This window comes from Rhinolophus sinicus, chromosome 2 (assembly GCF_057876585.1).
Source record: "Rhinolophus sinicus isolate RSI-liver-muscle chromosome 2, RSI-T2T, whole genome shotgun sequence".
NCBI lineage: Eukaryota > Metazoa > Chordata > Mammalia > Chiroptera > Rhinolophidae > Rhinolophus > Rhinolophus sinicus.
In genome coordinates, this window is record NC_142502.1 from 141,183,651 (window position 1) to 141,202,712 (window position 19,062).

General features: G+C 44.3%; 1 protein-coding gene across 1 annotated transcript in view; it reads right to left on the reverse strand.

The window, feature by feature from the left end:
• The window catches only part of ANTXR1 (ANTXR cell adhesion molecule 1), a 213,916-nt gene that overhangs the window by 68,868 nt on the left and 125,986 nt on the right, over positions 1-19,062 (reverse strand). The window contains exons 13-14 of the mRNA XM_019718386.3: positions 17,142-17,237; positions 3,722-3,763 (exon numbers count right to left, since the gene is read on the reverse strand). Coding sequence (XP_019573945.2) covers positions 3,722-3,763; positions 17,142-17,237 — 138 coding nt within the window. The remainder of the gene's footprint in view (positions 1-3,721; positions 3,764-17,141; positions 17,238-19,062) is intronic.

Consider the following 19,062-nt stretch of genomic DNA (forward strand, 5'->3'; position numbering starts at 1 on the left):
AGATTTTCCCGTTTTAAGCTGCATTTAACATGTGGTGGCACCATCATGCCTGTTCACCTACGCACAAGGATTAGGGATGACGCAACATTGTCCTGTATTCTTCAATAAAGAATAGTGTGCTTATTTCTTTAGTAGCAACATTCTTGTTTCTATTTTTTTGAATTACAATTAGATTTAATTAGTCATGAAAAAAAGTATTTCTGAACTGGAGACTTCCCAGTGTATTTCATATTCACTCCACCTATACGTATATGGTTTTAATCACAGTATAGTTTATTACAATAGAAAGTTATGGCTGGGTGGCCTCATGTAGTAGGTGTCCTGTGGGGCCCAGTGGCACAGTCTCCCTGGTCACCTGAACTGAGTGCTCCAGGAGTGTCCCTTGTGTGAGTTATGAGTGCCCTCCTGTTATAATTGAGCCTTGATTGCTCTTGGCATATCAGTGGGTGGGATTGACCCTCAGGCTGACTGGCTGTCGGGTTTGGCCTTCAACTTATGGGCTGCTGTGCAGGGATCTTATCACATGGAGTGGGATTTACCCCAGTGGGCTCTTGTGCCTGTTGAGACCACCCTTTGTGTGTGCCACTTATGGAGCTAATTGGGCAGTGCTTTGCTGTGGTCTGAGCAACTTCTAAGTATGTTGGTTCTGGGGCGTAGGAGCTACAAAGTGATCCACAGTTGTTCGCTTCCTGTGCTAAATCTGGAGGTGTGTGGGAGACTCTGGAGGTGCGTGGGAGACACTCTGAACTGAGGATGGCTGCCACCAGAATCAGGCCTAGGGTAACTTCACAAAAAGCCAGGATACCCAGAGGCCTGCTGCCACCTGCTGGCTCTCTTAAGCTTCAGCCATTGATAAAGCGTCATGAGATACATGAGTTTGGTGAGGCAGGGTCTCAGGGAGGCACTAGAGTGGGAAGAGTTGTGGTCACCAGGTTAATGTAGACTCTGGTTTGGTGCCAGTGCTAAGCCTGGATCTACTCAACAAAAGTCTCAGAACACACTGAAGCCCATTGCTGCCCACCTGAAGCCTGCCAGACTCTGATAGTTTTTTAAGAAGGAGTATTATAATGCAGGTGGGGTGGCTGCTCGAAGAGAAATTGCTTCCAGCAGTGAATGAGTTGGGTGGGGCGGGGTCCCAGTGAGCCAGCAGGATGGGGCAGTGGAGCTCACCAGGCCAATCAGATTCAGATTTGGCTGGAGGGGGCGGGTTCAACATAGGAAAGATGGCGCTCGCCTGTTGGCTACATCGAAGTTGGACTCCTCTGGAAAAATGCCAACTGTCTTCCAGTTCTCTCCCTGAAGCCACCCACCTCAGTCTGTCCCCTCCATGTGTCTCTGAGGACCCTCCAGTCACCCTCCTTTGCTAGAGCCCAAGGTGAGTGCTTGTGAGTGAATCTGTGCTTTGGCCTTTTAAGAAAACACCTGGGTTGCTCTGCAGCCTTTGGCCCCACCTGAATGGTCAGAATCCCCTGTTTTTCACAGCCAGATGTTGTGGTGGCTCCTCTTCTCAGCAAAAGTACTCTGGGTTGGGGAGCCTGGTGTGGGGGGCTGGAGTTCCTCACTCCTCTGGGGGGAACCGAGGAGGCTGAGATATCCCTCCTGATTCTCAACTCCCACACACAGATGTGTGGCCCATTCTCTGTCTCCGCTCCTTCTACTAGTCTCGACATGGCTTCTTTATATTTTCAGTTATAGGACTTCTGTTTGGCTAGACTTGAGATGGTTTCCCACGTTGATTGTTCTATAATTTAGTTGTAATTTTAATATCTTCACGGAAGGATGCAGGCACAGTGTTTATCTACTCTGCCATCTTGGCTCTCTCCACAATGTTCCTTTTTTTAACTGTTGAAATATTGAATACTGAATTCTGGGCCTGTTTTAGGACTTCTGTTTGGCATGTTCATGTGTGTGCGTATGCGAGTGTGTATGTGTGAGTATGTGTGTGCGTGTGTGTATTTGATATCCCCTGGAAAGGAGATGCCTGGTGGTAGCTTGGCTCCTCACTCCTCTAGAGTGGAAGAGTACTCTGGCTGTGCAGACATAGCTGTGTGGGATACCAGGCCTGCTACTATTAAGGTGTTTAACTTTTTCGGTCCTAGACAAATTGTATAATTTTTCCATAGGTCAGTTTTTTCATCTAAAAAATTCTTGCCACCGAGAAATTGTTAGGATAAGTATGATAATAAACCTGGAAATAAGTGCATCATTGAAAGCCAGGTGCTTATCGTTAAGTGGATGCCCACCCAGCATCAATGCCTTCAACACACATCCTCTCCCTCACAGAGTGAGAAAATCCATGGGCAGTGGGTAAACCACACCCGTGGTCTAAACCACACCCTAAGTCCCCTGGCGTATGTTGGCCACTGTAGCTGCCACCTCACCTTCCAGAGCCAGCAGCAGAAGAAAGGGCAACAACTCCTCTAATTGAACACTATGAGGGGAGGGAGCCTTCTCCTCAGGGCAAACAGAGTAACCTCATCCAGAGAGCTTCTTGCTCTATTTTTCTTTTGGAAGTATAAGAGACAGCTGCACACAACTGAAACAGCCAAACTGGAACCTGTGGAATTAGCCACGGTGCTTTCTCTTGGATTAGGAAAAGGTTTTCGTGGATGTAAAGAGTGTTTTCCCCCCCCCCTCCTCTTTGCACAGCAATGTAATTTCCTCCCTTGATTTCTGGGCAGAAAGTTAGCATTCCAACAAGATGTGCTTTAATTGATGGCTATTAAATCCCCTGGCTCACATGCATATGGTTCAGGATATAAGAGCCACATGGAATTTAAAATTTAATCATCATTCTTTCTGTATGTAGGAAACTTGACAAAGGCATTAGAAGAGGAATGGTGAGGGGGTGGTTTGCACGCAACAAATCTTAGGGATTGAGGACCATGAATTCAAAACCTCATCAGTTTATCTTTCGGTCCTACTAGGTTTTCAGACTGGTACCCTGGCTTTTAAACTGGTGAGCATTGCATCCAGGGAGGCCAGCTCTCCAGGGAGTGATCAGAGGATCAGGAAAGCCACTGGCCAGGAAATTCTGCCCCTGGGTGCTCCTTCTCACATCAGCCTTTAATGCCTCCACTCTATTCTACCCCAGGACACACTTCCACCAGAACTCTTATTGGCCAATTTATGGTAGTCTAAGATATTTTTTCTTTCTTCAAATGATGAGGAATTGACAGCAAGGCTAGCATATTAGTATACCCCTTTCTAGCATATTTTCATTACTGCCTGGCAAATCTTTAGGTAACATTGTTTTAAATTAAAGAACAATGGACTACTTCAGCATCAGGCCGTTCCTGAAATCACTGATTGTTTGCAGAATGTGGCAAATTTTCTCTGATCTACACACGTGAAAGTCTCTGTAGGGAAAAGCATGAAAGTCTCTGTAGGGAAAAGAGATGCCTAACGTGTCTTTTAGAGGAAAAAGCAGTAGCTTAGGGCTCCAAATAATTGTACTGATAAAAATATTTATGTTTGCATCTCACATTTTATCTTTGCAAGGAAAAACACCTTCCCAAACCACCTTGGTTTAGTTCAGTTCCTGTTTATCCTTGGTTAGGAAAGAGCCAAAGACCTTCCTCCTTACTGCTTCATATGCCCGGGGAACCTGGGCCTGACTTAGCTCTGCTTTGCAAGGGCTTGAGTCTCAGGCCAGCCCCCCAGCTCTCCACCCCACTCCACCACCCTGTCCAGCCGGCCACACCCTGCTCTGGTCACTTACCTCACTTTCCTCAGCAGGGGGTGGAGGGACCTCCTTGATAATCTGAAAAGGAAAAACAGAACAAGTCAGTAGAAATCTCCAGCCATCTGCTTTCCAAGAGGCCTGCTCTCAAGTGGTACCTTGGTAGTGTGGCCATAATTACCACAGTAACAGGCCCAAGCAAGGCAGGCTTAATTAATGCCATGATGCGTCTTTCTGGGCTGAATAGCTCAGTTAGTTAAAGCATGGCTGAGGGTTCCATTCTCAACTGTGTCTGTTGTAGTTTTGTATGGAGAAAGAAATATCCCACAGGTAACAGTTTCATCTCTTACCCCAGATAGCTATCTTGCGAATTTATTCACTCATTTATTTATTCAGTCAAATCATTCACTCAGCCATCCAAACAGCTATACGTTAACAAAGAATTGAACGTGACTGAGGTTACAATGGTGCTGTGAAGACGAGTCAGGTATGGACCACACTCAAGCAGTTGGTAGTCCCATTAACTGTCACTGGCCCCAAATGGTACCCATAGCAGGGTGTGATGGTCAGGCAGACCGAGTCACAACAGTGGACAGCAAAGAAGGGGTAACCAGGGATTTCTGAACTTTAAGGGGTACAAAGATTTATATAACAACATTGTAAGACTGTACTCTGTACCTGCCCCTTCATCAGGGCTGAAGGGAGACACGCAGACACTCTAGGCAGTCAGCAACTGGGAGCCTTTTCCAACCAATGAGAGGATAAGTGACACATGGGAGACCAGGGAAGGAGGACAGCTGGGTCTCAGTAAGCAACCTCTCCTCACTCTTGTCTCCCATTGCACGCACCATTCATAAAAGGAAAGGCCTTGCAGTAAATTGGATTTAGAGTCTTTTATAAGGTAGTTTGGCCATTATCTGCTGTGACTCCACCATGTCCTTTGAGGGCTCCCTCCTCCCATCCCAAGCTTATGATTGGAACTTTGGGTCCTCCACATACAGTCCTTTTTCTTAAGAGGGTTCTGGTAAACACAAAGCTCATCATGAATCTCTTGATGTCTTAGTGTCAGGGCTGGTATGGACCACTCCTGAATGGGTGTTCTTAATCTTCTAGTTGGGGACCTCTCTCTCCTGGCTGCAGGGCAGGCGGCCTCCTAGGCATCAGGCTCCACCCTACTAAACACATACCACCTTTGGTTTCATGATTATTCTGGGACCTCATTTGGGCTCTGATTCCCACTGCTGTGGGCTACCATTATCTGTAAGGTCTCTGTGTTTTGAGACAGGCTCCTGACTTCAGGCTCTATTACCACCAACCTGGGGACTGAGGCTCCAGTGATCTAAAAGAACAGTATTCAATTAATAAGAGGCGGAGGCTAAGGCCTCTAGGGGTTTCAAGCTATCATTTCATCTGCCTCCACTTCCTGGTCATTGTGGGAAGCCTACTGAAGGTCTTTGGAAAGCATGAAGCCCTGATTTTTCTCACCCACTCAACACTGGTTCTGAATTCTTTAAGGAAACCTCTGGGGACGGCCATTACTGTCCAATGCCGATTTCCCAGTGTCCCAGAGGCAGTGATGATCTAAAAACAGGAAATGCCTGAGAATGGGAGGGTAGGGTGAGGGGCTGGGGATAGCCATCTAGAATGTGTCTCTTCTCTTAGGGCAGGGCTAGGGAGGGGAGTGAGAGGGAGCAGGATATTTGGGAACAGGGACAGATGTTGACAAGAGTGCTGTGGGCCGGTGCATGGTAAGGACCCTGGGTACACAGAGGTTCAGTCAGAGCAGCTGGAATTTTGTCTTCACAGGGTTTCTAGCTCGCTCTCTCGCTGCATGGCAGCAGTGTAGTTGTCAAATGTAAACCCAGACCTGCCTTTTTTCTGACTGTGAGGATTTGACAAGTCCTTGAACTTCCCCGAGATCCACAGTCCTCATCTGTTAAATGGGAGCAATAACATTAGCCTTGCAGGAATTGAGAAATGATGAACCACCATGTTTGTAAAGCATCTGGTACAGAGAGGGTGCTCAATAGAGGGTGTATACTATTATTATTATCATTCTCTTTTCCCTTTCTTGCAGTCTCTGTGTCTTACTTTTACTACAATTGAACAAAGGTTTCACTTAACCCCCTGCATATACTAAATGCCTATATATGGGGGTTTCCAGATGGAGCTTCATAAAATGAGTAAGAAAGGAGGCTGGTGTTCAGACAGTGCCCAGGGGGCCAGAGAGGTACCAGGGGCTTCAGAGGGGTCAGCAGCTGTATGTTTCACCACATATGTGTAGGCACATGCTATCAGCCAGGAAGTGCAGTACCAACTGGCTTACCACTCAGACTAACCCATCTGTGGGTGACTGTTCAATGTAACTTACTGGGTATTTAGTGACTCTTACATCCAGCAATGTCCCAAGGGGAATCCAAAAGACAATGACAAGATACACAATTTAGTAAGTCTTAATCAAAGGTGGACCAATTTATAATCCATATTCTACTCTGACACACTGTAAATTGGGCATCTGAGCTTCTGGAAAAATGCCACCATTATATATGTATATATCAGTTTTTTTGGTTGTGGTAAAATTCACATACATAATATTAACCATTTTAAAGCGTAGGGCGATTCTATTTCATGCCAGCCACTGAGTAATACCAGGTGAATGTGAAGATGTTGCCCAGCTGCCCCAGTACAAAGCCCATACACACCATATGGTGCTGCTTTCTCACTTCCGTTTACCCTCGTGCAATGCAAATACGTATCGTGCCCGAGATGTGTACTTTTCTGCATGAAAACAACACAGCATCCTCAACATGAGTGTGTGTCCTCGTTATAAGAACCCAGGGATTGAATGAAGAAAGTCTTAGGCTTATGGACCAGCTTGCAAAGAGAAGTGAGCAAAAGGGGACACCGTGAGAGGAACAGGAGTAAAGGATCCCATGTTGAGCTGCAGCAGAGACCACACTGAAGAGCCAACAGAAGGAGAATGGAATTCTGGGAGCTGCATTTGCTTTAAAGGGGATCAGAAGCACATGCCATGACTTGAAGACAGAACTATAATGCTGACAGCAGCAGAACAGCACTTTCATGGCATTTGGTCTTATTTGGAACCACACAAATAGCTTTTTTTGTAATGAAAGGAGGAACTTGGCAAAAACCAAAAGCTGGATTTCTATTTTAAGCTGGTGCAGAGGAATAACAAGACAATGAGTCACAGCCATCCACCTCTGTTGTGGTAACACTTCGATCTAAGAATGTTCTCCCTTTCTTCCATCCCAAGTCACAGTGCTACATCACGCTCATATCCACCAGAAAACTTCATGTGTTTATTTTTTTAAATCAAGGCGCAGTAGTATTATTTTAATTAAGAATTTCACATGCTTAAAATGGTGACATTTTTGAGTTTATTCTTAATTTTTAAAACTTGATTGTTTCGTAACATGGCAGTTTTGAATGTTCTACTCTGAACCTTTTTCCTCCATCAGTCCTATTGTTTTCATGGGGCTGAAATGCCATACGCAGTGATATTTTTAGGAACAGCCTTCACGTTGTAGGAGAAATGATGGTATTTAGAGAACTTACGATGTATCTGCTATTTAACAACTATTGTTAACTATGGAGAGAACAAAGGAGAGACCGTTGACAGGGTCTGACTTCCTCATCTGATTTCTGGTCTTTCATGCTTTCCATGTATAGTAAAATCCAAAGGAGTTTGAGTCATAATATCCTTCGGGTTTTTGGTAATTTTGGATTGTGAGCTCATTGTAGTTCGCGTTTACCTGTGGGAATCCTATGAGGACTGGGTTGAGGGACCAACTTGCCAGTGAGGATTCAAGTTTCCCTCTGCAGATCCCTAAACACTTCCAAACTATGATCACTTCTCAGCTGCAATTTGCAGGAACCCATGTAATATACAGTTGAACTCTAAAACTAAGGTTATGGTTCTGAACTCAGACACAGACAGACACACAGAAACACACACACACACACACACACACACACACCCCAAACTCATAGATCATCCTTTCACGAAGGTCCCAGCTTGAGACAGAAGACACAATTCCAATTCTCAAACTTTTGTGGGCGTATGTCAGGCTATGAAACCAAATGCCTAGGTTATTAAGATCAGAAAATCTCTTCTAGGATCACCCTTCTTTTAGGCTCAGTTAACCATCAGATTTCCAGATCCTTCTGTATTTTAGCCCCGGAAATGTCCCCTATTTTCTTGTGAGACTGGCTATATATTTAAAACAACTGTTATTATATTGTTTTTCTAGGAGTTTGTTGTTGTTGTTGTTGTTGTTATGTAATACACTGTATCACTAGTCAAGAGTAATTGATTTTTCATAAGTGATTAGCTCTTGCATGCTCAGAAAGTTTAGCTCAAATAAACGTATTTAGATGGTTGCAGTTATTTGGAGCCTTTGAATTAAAACATTGCATATCCTAGAACTTCTAGACTGATCTCTTAATGCCAATTCCTCTGCTGCCTCCCTGGCCTCATGGGTTCTGTCTGAGCAAGAGCCATCGGAACAGAACTGTGTATAGAAGAAATGCCAATCGAGATCTGAAAAGCCATTTACCAGGGGCTTTCATGTCACCGATGGAGGGGATGCTTGCTCTCATGCTTTTATATTCTAGACTTCTGTTACGATTCTCAATCCTTGTAATAAATAGTCTTCTAATTAAAATCAAGAAACCAAGGGAAAATAGGCAACTTGATGTGGAAAATGTCCAGGAAGTATACGATTCTATCCAACGGCAGATAAATGAATCTCACTACTATACAAACAGTATAAATATCATAGAAACCTCACAGCTGATTAGAGTGGGTAAATGCTGGCCAATTACTACCTGAATCCAGTAAGTTTACACTGTAAAAGTTTATCAAAGGCTAGTGCCCAGGGTGTTGATTTAGGATGTAGTACAGGAAATTTTCAAAGAAATGAGCTCAGCTTTTTGTTTATTTGGCATTTGGAACTTAAATTTCAAATAATATGTGGCCTCTCATCTCATCTCCCTTAAGACTGGGACTATTTAAAAGGCCAAATTCACTGATAACTAAAGTGAGACTAGTGGCAGGAACTTTAACATTAGTTAAAGACCTACATGATTTACACAGTAATTTAAAGAATAGCTATCACATTTTCAATTAGGTGATATGTCAAAGTCACTGCAAAATTCTAAGTGAGACAGTTAAAAAACGATCCATGAATTCAGATTCCCTGAGGCTTGGAGGAAGAACATTTGGTCTGTCTGGGTTATGGGCAAGGTGATGCCAGCCACTGGCAGTGCCTATGGGATCCAAGCAGGGCACAGAGGGAGCAGGGTGTGTTGGTGATGTTCACAGTATGTACAAGCTCATGGGCACTGACATTGCCTTCGAGGGGGGCAGGAAAGAGGCTACACCTCAGAACCCAGGAATCAGCTGCTTCAACAGTCTCTAGGATTATGTTGTCTCCAGGATTAAACAGCCTTTGGCAGAATACTCGTGTCCTTCCAGACGTCAGTATGTCAATTAGTGGGACTGGAGATAGGCCAAGGAAGGGTTCCAGGATCCAAATAAGTTTAGAGAATTACCACGCGAATTATCCTACTAAAGGCTCTGCGAAGTGCTGCAGTGAAGACTTAGTTTAATGGTGTCTTTCAAACTTATTGTCTAAAGACCCCTTGTTCGGAAGTGTACCTATTCACATCTTGTAGGAACTGGTCCTCTGTGGACGTAGTATGTAAATGCTGCCCCTGATGACCTCCATCATATAATCCTCAGGGGATTTTGATGTATACGTGGGTTTGAGAACCACTGGCCAGGGAATCTTGAAGGGGAGGAATAGACTCCCTCACAGGAGGTACGACTGTAAGAGAGCAAGCAGCCTCAGAGGCAATATGATCCCAATTTTCTAATTGTTCAGGTGAGGAAATTAAGGTTAAAGCATTTACTTTACCGGAGAGAAGAAGATCTCTGTGGGAACACAGTTGTCTTTAACGACACAGCTTGCCTCTTTCCAGTTCACCCAGCAGGCATGAGGAGGTGATGGGTGGGTTATAAGGAAGCTGCGAGGACAGTATGGTAGGGATTAGGGAAGCCATGAGAGCAAGGTGGAAGTGAAAACAGACTGGGTGTGGGGGGCAAGTGCTGCAGCGCTCCAGAGGTGAGGGCAGGCCATGGCAGAGCTCTTTGTGTTCGTGAGAAACAACCTTGTAGGCTGCAGAGCGAGCAATGTCCAGATGGGAATGATGGAGGCTGGAAAGAGCTGGGTCTAGGCTCACGATGTCTGGCTAAGGAGCTACTTGTACTAGTCAGATGTCTTTTCCCTTTTTTTAATCATTAAAAAAATTTTCAATTACAGTTGACATGCAATATGGTATTAGTCTCAGGTGTACAACATAGACATTAGACATTCACATAATTTATGAGGTGATGACTCCGATACATCTAGTACCCATCTGACATCACACACAGTTATTATCATATTATTGACTATATTCCCTATGTTGTACTTTACATCCCTGTGACTGTTTTGTAACTATTAATTTGTACTTCTAGTCAGGTTTCTATTAAATAAACTGTCAGTAAGTGCCTTTGGTGATGTTAGGCTTTGTTGTCAGGCTCAGCAAATTAAATGTTATGTTTAAAGGTGTTGGAGAGTACTATGAGAAGACTTTATTTTATTTCAATTTAATGCATTTCAATTTCTTGATTAATTTTTGTCTCTTGCAATTTGTCATTGGAGATGTCCAAGGGGCTTATTTGTTGAACCATCCTTGAAATTCAACAAAGTGAATTAAACACGATCCTTTCCATAAATTCTTTAAAAACTAACTCTTCATAAAAGACCTACAAGGTCATTTCAAACAAAACAAAAGAGAACAGACTTCTGTTTATCTAGGGAGAAATTCTAAATGCATGCACACGATCCTCGTCCAGCAAACTGAATAAAAATATCTGCCATTAAATGAACAGAAATACGATGATTTGATTTCACTTAAATAGTGTTGTTTAATCAGTTGAATTGCAGAGAATTGCAACTTTATAGTAAGATTTCATTTTAATCATGGTAAAAATCATGTAGCATAAAATGTAGCATCTTAATCATTTTTAAGTGTATAGTCTAGTAATGTTAAGTACTATTGCACATTGTTATGCAATCAATCTCCGGAACTTTTTAATGAAAAATATAGCAAGATTTCTTTTTTTAATCAGGGTTCCTGATATACCATTGACCTCCTAATAAAATGGGTACATTTCTAAGATTTTATTTAAGAAACTGATATAAATGTATTTTGTCATGTAATATTCGATCCACATAAAGCATTACATGTAACATATACCTAAGTTATAAAACATAATAATAAAACAAACACCCATGAATCTACCATATAATACAGTTCACAACTATTTATAAAGTAACTATTGAGTGCCAGGTATTGGGCTTGTGCTGGGGTAGAATGTATGGATGAATGTGACCCTCTGAAGTGAGATAAGACAAGGAGCGGCAGAAGTAGGTGTCAGCAATCACTCTGCAGTGTCTTGTTTGGGCAGCTCAGAGGATGGGGACATCTCCATTGATGAAGAGCAGTTTGGGGGATAATTTGATAAGTTTAGTTTGGGACATGCTGAGGGTGAGATGCCTGCATCTGAGATGTCCATTGGGTCTGTATACTATGGGCTTGGATGTCTGGAGCCAAGACCAGAGATGGGTGGATGTGTAAGTAGGCACCAGAGTATCCACTGTAGTTGAAATCATGAGAGTTAGCGATATTGCCTGGGGTCAACGTGTAGAGAAGGCCAAGACAATCTTGGAGAATGAAAGATGGCAGCGGAAGAAGAGCCCATGGAGGAGACAGAGAAAACCTGGACAGAGAGGTAGGACAAGACTCTGCACAAGGCAGTGGAGAGGAAATTTAAAGGAGCAAGAGGCCTACAGGGCCTACAGCTGAAAGAGCGAACGCAGAATGAGAGATGAGCAGAGACCACTGGCCAGGGAATTCAGGCTTGCGAAAGATAGGCTAGAGGAATCATGGCAACGGAGGCCAGGGGGGCAGTGGGCTGGAAGGAAGGGGAGAACAGTGGAGGTCTGGTCTGCAAAGAAGTTTGCCAGTGAAAGGGAGAAAGAAAAGAGCGTCTTGAAGGAGAAATAAGGTGGGTATGAGGCATTCTGAGAAGTTGAAGGAGGCTGGCATGCTTTTGTTGTCAGAGGGGAGGAAGATGGTGGAAAAGGAAAGAATGAAGATACCATAGGCAGAGACGACGTGAGAGAGGACAACATGAAGAACACAGTGGTAAGAGAGGCAGAAGGGGCAAGGCTGCTTCTCAGGAGAAGGGATATTGGAGGATGACCTAAGTCTATATGTTGCTTGAAATGGAAGGAAGGGTTTCTCACAGGACAGCTTCTACTATTTCACTGAGACAGTAGGGCAGGTTGTCTACTGAGAGCAAAAGGGCCAGAGGTAGGACAGAGATCTCCAGGAGAAGGGTAAGAGTTTGGGAGAGGTACTGCGGGGATGGAATCTGCGGCTCCGCAAAGATGAGGGGAAACTTGCTAAGCATGCTGAAGGCCTCATAAAGGTGCAGTGAGCCCAGCAGCAGGCTGGCACCATTCTCTTTGGCAGTGATCTGCACCTTGGGAGCAGGAGAGGAGACTACCTACAATTGCTCCATGTAGGTGTAGGGATGGGCAAGGCAAGTGAGGTGGGGGTTAGGGAATCGAGATGTTCATGAGGACAGTCAGTAGATTAAGAGACAATGCAGGCATTCATTTTCTCCCCCGGTTTTGATTTGGAGGAGCCAGTCCCCATTGCCGATCTACCTGCTGAAATTAAGGTGTGAGGTGATGGCCTTTGCCTGTGTACATAAAGCTCCCATCCCAGCTGGGCTGCGGGCTCACACCAGGACACTGCCTCTTGTCTGGGATGACAGTGGACCCTTACGGCTGCCTGCATTTTCTAGGACAGTTCAGTGCTCTAATATCACTGATTGATTCATTGTTGACTTTTTGTTCTCTACATTCAAGCCCTTCGTACACTTACTCTTCCAATACATTTCAACTCTGTTTTCATGATCTTCTTCTCATTCAGATTTCTAAGTCTTCCTCTTTTTAAATTTCAGTTTACAGATTTCAGTAATATTGGATCAAACGTACAAATAGATGGAGTGGTCAAGGCATGACTTAGAGGGTTCTGGCAATGCCCCTTGTGGAACTGAGGCAGGCTGTACTTATTTATTTGGTAAAATATTGACCCCTTGAATTCCGTTTTTGAAGATGCAAATAAGCCCAGGGTGCATAGTCCAATGCCTCTCTCCCTTTCAATGTGGCTGCTTTGTGCCAATGAATAAATGCAGGAATCTTAGGAGCCAAAGGTTTACCTAAGGACACCGAGGCCCAAGGTGGGAATTGGTAAAAAGGTTTTTGAACCAGTATCTGGCCATTCTCTCTCTCTCTCTCTCTCTCTCTCTCTCTCTCTCTCTCTCTCTCTCTCTCTCTCTCAGTCACTACTGATAGATTATACTCTGCTACATGGGCAATAAGTTAATGTAGGTTCCATCTAGCTGGGAGATAAGAACTGGATGGAGCGGGGTCCTTTAGGAAAGGCGAAACACAATGGGTAGGTAGCATCAGTCACTCTCACCCTTCAGATTTCTTCCAGATAGCGCCAGCAGAAAGCAAGAGGATGCTGAGGCAAATGGCAGGCCTAATAGTAACCACTATGCCTAGTCCGGTCATTACATTTAAAAATGCTCTTTATGATTAGTAGATAGGGACCTGAATACCTGCCCCCCCCCCAAGATTTCTTGGACACCCCATCCCCATATCTAGCAATTAAAGGGTTAATGTTTGGTGGCCAGTTGGGGTGGAGGGTCTCGTAACTGGGGTTGCTAAATATTTTGAATATCATTCCTGGAGATAACTTTGTAGAAGGCGAAGGAAGGGACACAAAAAAGACAAATCTCACGTACCCCACATTTTGCAGGCCTTTTCTGCTCTCTGACTAGTTCCCATTATTGAGATGCAGCGTTGGTACCAAGTCATGGGGCATTTTCCACACTTGGGGCAGGCGGGGAGATTGATAGAGGAAGGTTTCAGGGCCATCATTTACAAGAACAGCCTCTGTTAGTTCCAGAGCTGTGCTGAGGGGTGCTGTCTCTTGGGCAAGAGAAATTTCCTAAATCCTCTGAATCAGGATCCTACGGGAGGGGGGTGATGTTTGGCCTCTTTCCTGCATAGTCCCTCTATAAAACACATGACTTTATCCTGTCCCCCTTAGAGCATCATCACTCATCAAGGAAGCGAGTGATAAATTTGGTTTGGGGGGGCACACCAAGCGTCAGAACTCCGGCCAGCTTTCAGAAATAAGGGTGACGGCAGTTTTTATAGACATCATAAACAGGAAAATTAATTTCAAGATCTCTCCTTGTCAAGAAATCCTTCAGGACTTACAAAAGAGGACCACGTTAAGACATTCTGGCTGCCTTCCAAAGAAACATGGACTTAACCAGAGAAATTCATTGAAAAATATTTTGAATATTGCAAAATAATCTGGCCTTGGGTGACTCTGGTTTCAATTATGAAAAACATTAATTAAGAAACATTTCCTTGCAAATTAAAACCACAGTGAAATATCACCTCATGCCTATTAGAATGTTGTCATCAAAATGACAAGAGAAAACAAATGCTGGTGAGGATGTGGAGAAAAGGGAACCCTTGTGCACTGTTGGTGAGAATTGCAAATTGGTGCAGCCACTATGGAAAACAGTGTGGAATTTTGTTATAAAATTAAAAATAGGACTACCACACGACCCAGCAATTCCACTTCTGGGTATTTATCCAAAGGAAATAAAATCACTATCCTAAAGAGATATCTGCACCCTCATGTTCATTGCAGCATTATTTCAATAGCCAAGATATAGAAGCAACCTAAGTGTCCATCAATAAACAAATGGATAAGGAAGATGTGGTACATATATGCAATGAATACTATTCAGCTGTAAAAACAAAGGAAATTCTGCCATTGCGTCAACATGGATGGACTCTGAAGGTATTATGTTAGGTGAAATAAGTCACACAGAGAAAGAAAAATACTGTATGATCTCAGTTATATATGAATCTAAACAAACCAAATTCAGAAACAGAGGTCACATTTGTGATTACCAGAGGTGGGGAATTGGGTGAAGGTAGTCAAAAAATACAGACTTCCAGTTATAAAATAAATAAGTTCAGTGGATGAAGTGTACAACATGATAACTATAGTTAATAATGCTCTATTGTTTATCTGACAGTTGCTGAGAGTAGATCTTAGAAGTTTCTCATCACAAGGAAAAGAATTCTTAGCCATGTGAGGTGATGGATGTTAACTAAACTTGTATTCATTTTGCAATATATACATTTCACTGTGTTGTACATCTTAACTGATACAATGCTATCTGTCAATTACATCTCAATAAAACTGGAAAAAAGAGACATTTCCCACTAATATAAATCAAATGCCATACAGTACAGTAATATATTCTTAGTACAGTAAATATTTATTAATATTAATAATAATACACAGCACTTACTACGTGCAAAGTGCCGTTTCTAAGTAGTTTATATATGTGAACTCCTTTAATCTTCACCGCGTACCTGTGAGGTTGGTGTTTTTATTGTCCTCGTTATACAAATGAAAAAACTGGGGCACAGAGAGGTTAAGTAACTTGCCCAAGATCACACAGCTGGTGAGTAGTGGAGCACTGCTTGGCTGTTCTACTGCTCCTAGCTGTCCTCACCCAGAGACAACTTTTTTATATAATCAAAGGGACTAAGTGAACAAGGGTGATGCCTACTAAAGTAGAAGCCCAGGTGTCCACTGCCTGCTGCCACCGCCACCAACCCTGGCCACCCCCTTCTGTAAGAGCCCACTGCAAAGCGTTTTTCCCCCCAAAATTCCACACTTGAAAATGCGCTTTTTCTTTTTTTGTTGAATCACCAGAGAAAGCACTCTGACTCATGGATATTTTTACAGTTCAAATAAAATAGCTATGAAGCCTTAAGTACCTAAAACAACATTTAACTCTTGGGGCTGCTCTGGTAAGAATCAGTTTAACATTTTGGTAAAATCAGTGCAGTCTGGATTGCACTAATTGGCCTGAGACGTGTACCTGTCCTGGGTCCCTCCCTGCACATATGTTCTTGTCTGCTACAAGTCACATCATCCCCTCAACACCCAGAAGCTTCTGTTGGTGCAAGAGCCTCTTTCCTGCCCAAAGTCCCTGCCCCCTGGATCCACACCCTGGCTAAGTTCCTCATCTCCTTCATTCACCACCTCTTTAAAGTGTCGTTCGGAGCCCTTTCCCCCTCCTTTTCAAGTCCAGCATTCTATGAGTTCATGGTCTTTGTTTGGCTCAGTCTGACACACAGGAGTGTGTCACCTTGCACTGTGTGCTGAGTGCTGGAGTTTCTGAGACAAAATGTGACATGCTCTCATCTGGACAGGCTCACCATCTCTTTTCCCCTGCAGGACCCTCCCTGGAAGGACTAAGATAGAAGGAAATGGTAGATACCATGGCAGTAGAGAGCAGTGCTCACTTCAAAGTCACCTGGGCTTTACAGTGCCTGCTCTGACATGGCATAGAGGCAGGTCACTTGCTAGAACTGTATATGTGAGAGTTAATGTCTTTTTCTTCATTTGGCTATTACTTTATTTGGGCCTTTCCTGGTCTAGGGGCCAGGGACTAGAAACTGATAAAGAGGCACTATGATTTGGGCACAGCAAGTGACGGCTTATTCCAGGCCCCAAGCTATTCATGGAGACGCTGGCTGGAGCTATGAGGTGGCTGCAGGCAATGAGGATGGGGAGAAGGCAGGTTGCTACTGATCTGGTAGCCGATGTGCTTAGATGAGCACTGGGCACACAGTAGGTGTGTCCTGTAAGTGCTTGCTAAAAGTAATGAAGTAAAGGTGGGTGCCACTCTTTATTGTTAAAAATAAAGAGGCCCCAGGCCATTCTCTCAGATGGGCTGACTAGTTGCTAAGACCAGGTGGCCTTGGAAGAGTATCAGCTAGGGCAACTCAACAAGTGTGTGTGTGTGTGTGTGTGTGTGTGTGTGTGTGTGCGTGCGTGTGCGTGTGTGTGTGTGCATGTGCGCCATACATACACAAGCACATGTATTTATCACATGTCAAATAACATAATTTATAGTGTTCTGTGGAACCTTCCTAAGCACTGGAACCAGAGCAGCCACCTCAGCTGCCCTACCTGGCAATCTCACTTCCCTAACCCATATTGACTCCTAAAGACGTGTGGTTCCACTGAACGATGTTAGCTTATGCCAATTTTGTATACATTGTGTAAACGATGCAAGATTTGTCCTTAACCTTTACAGATTCTTTTGTTACCCTACCCTACTCATGGTCCTGTTAACTTTTGTCACCCTTTGCTTTGAGTGGCCCATGGCCTGAGGTGAGGAGGAGGAGCTCGGGGCACTTACCACGGTGCAGCAGAGGGGCCAGAACCACCAGAGGAGAGCCAGGGCCAGGAGCAGGAACAGGATCAGCAGGGCGATTGCCAGGATGGAGCCATCAGACTGTGGGGCCAAGAGACAGGGCGGTCAGCCAGGGGTCAAGCCATGTGCGCAATAAGCATGTGAGCCGGGGTGGGGCAAGGAAGCCCTGTGGTCTCCCCCTCCCATCACCAATATGCAGTTTTAAGGCCCAGAGAAGAGCACAGTTTGCTAAGCAAATGGCTGAAACTCTGCCCTTCATCCTGGGCAACCCACTCTATGTAGCCAATCCTCATGAGAAATGGATTCATTTCCTCAGTGGGGCAGGCCCTGTTCTTCTCTTTGAGCACCATTCTGAAGGACCAACCCTGCAAGAGGCAGACAGGTAGCTGCCCACGCAGCTGGGCATGGAGGTGGCCTACCACTGCCCATCTGCCTCTGGACCATCAGCCGCTGCCCAGGGACAGCCTCCCATAGCCTCGACCTGCCACTGTCTGGGGAGGACTCAGGACAGCTCTACTCAGGATCCAGCCAGCTCCCCAGAATCCATTCACATAGGTGCATGTAATCAATTCATAAGGCTGTGGGAAGAAAGTCTAGAACCACTGAGTGGAAACAACAAAAGGCAGATAGATTCCAGGGAGTGGAGAGTGTAGCCACTGCTGATAGACGTGGGAGGGAGGCGTGTGGGGGCTGAGTCAACGCAGCAGTCATGTCAGGTGCTTATATGGGGGCCAAGGGGTGAGACGGGCGCCCAAAGTGAATTATACCCACTTGAAAACATGCCTGGGCCAGTCCCGAAAATAGTCATGGTTACTGTGGTCTGAGATTGTTGTTCACTTTAAGCAAGGAGAGATCCTACTTGGTATAGGTATTCTGGGGCTGCTAGTTCAAGAAGCAGATTGAAGTCCCCTCCACCCTCCCTCCATCCCTCCCTCCCGGCTACTGGGAATGGAAATTATTTAAGTCCCTTCCACCCTCCACCCCTCCCCAAATTTTCAGGAAGGGAGGTGGTGAGGGGCAAACCGTCATAGGTATTAATTATTATAGGTACTCCTTCTGCGTAAAGCTGGCAATTCCACTTTTAGCCCAAGAAAATAATGAGGTATGTTGGCACAGATAATAATAATAAATAATTATTGAAAGAAAATATAAATGTTTAAGAATTAGGGAATGACTAGTACATTATAGAACTACCAATGCAATCGATTACTATGTAGGCATGCTTTCAAATAATATTTAAATGACATGAGAAAACATTCCTGATGTGAGTGGATATATATATATATATATATATATATATATATATATATATATGTATCGAGAGTGAGAGAGAGAGAAAGAAAGACTGAGGGATACTTACTAAATATTAATAGTGGTTTTACTGGTAGTGGGTTTATGGTAATTTTCTTCTTTTTTAAAATATATGTTTTCTTATCTCTCTCTCTCTCTCTCTCTCTCTCTCTCTCTCTCTCTCTCTCTCTCTCTCTCTCATAACGCAGAAATAAACTACTGACGTTGTACTTTAAAAACCTGCACTTGGGGCCCGTCCTTTTGGTGTCCGAGCTCATGTGGCCCACAGGTTCTTACCCTGCATCAGTAGACCTAGGGGGCACACAAATGGGCTCAAGTGGATAGAAGACTGTGACCCTCTTGAAATGACATCCATGATCCTTAGTGCATGTCCCTTCAGGAGAGACCGTGCATAGCATGATCAGATTCTCCAAGCTGTCCCTGTGCCCCCAGTTACAGAGGAGGGAGGTTGCGTGGCCTAGGCAGGGTAACACAGCAGGTTAATGGCAGAGCTGGGACTTCACTCACTCCCCTCTGAGTGCTCAGTGGGGGCTACTGGAAGCTGTTTAAAGGCAGCTATTACTCCCTGGAATGTCTTTGACCCAAAAGCCAGGGA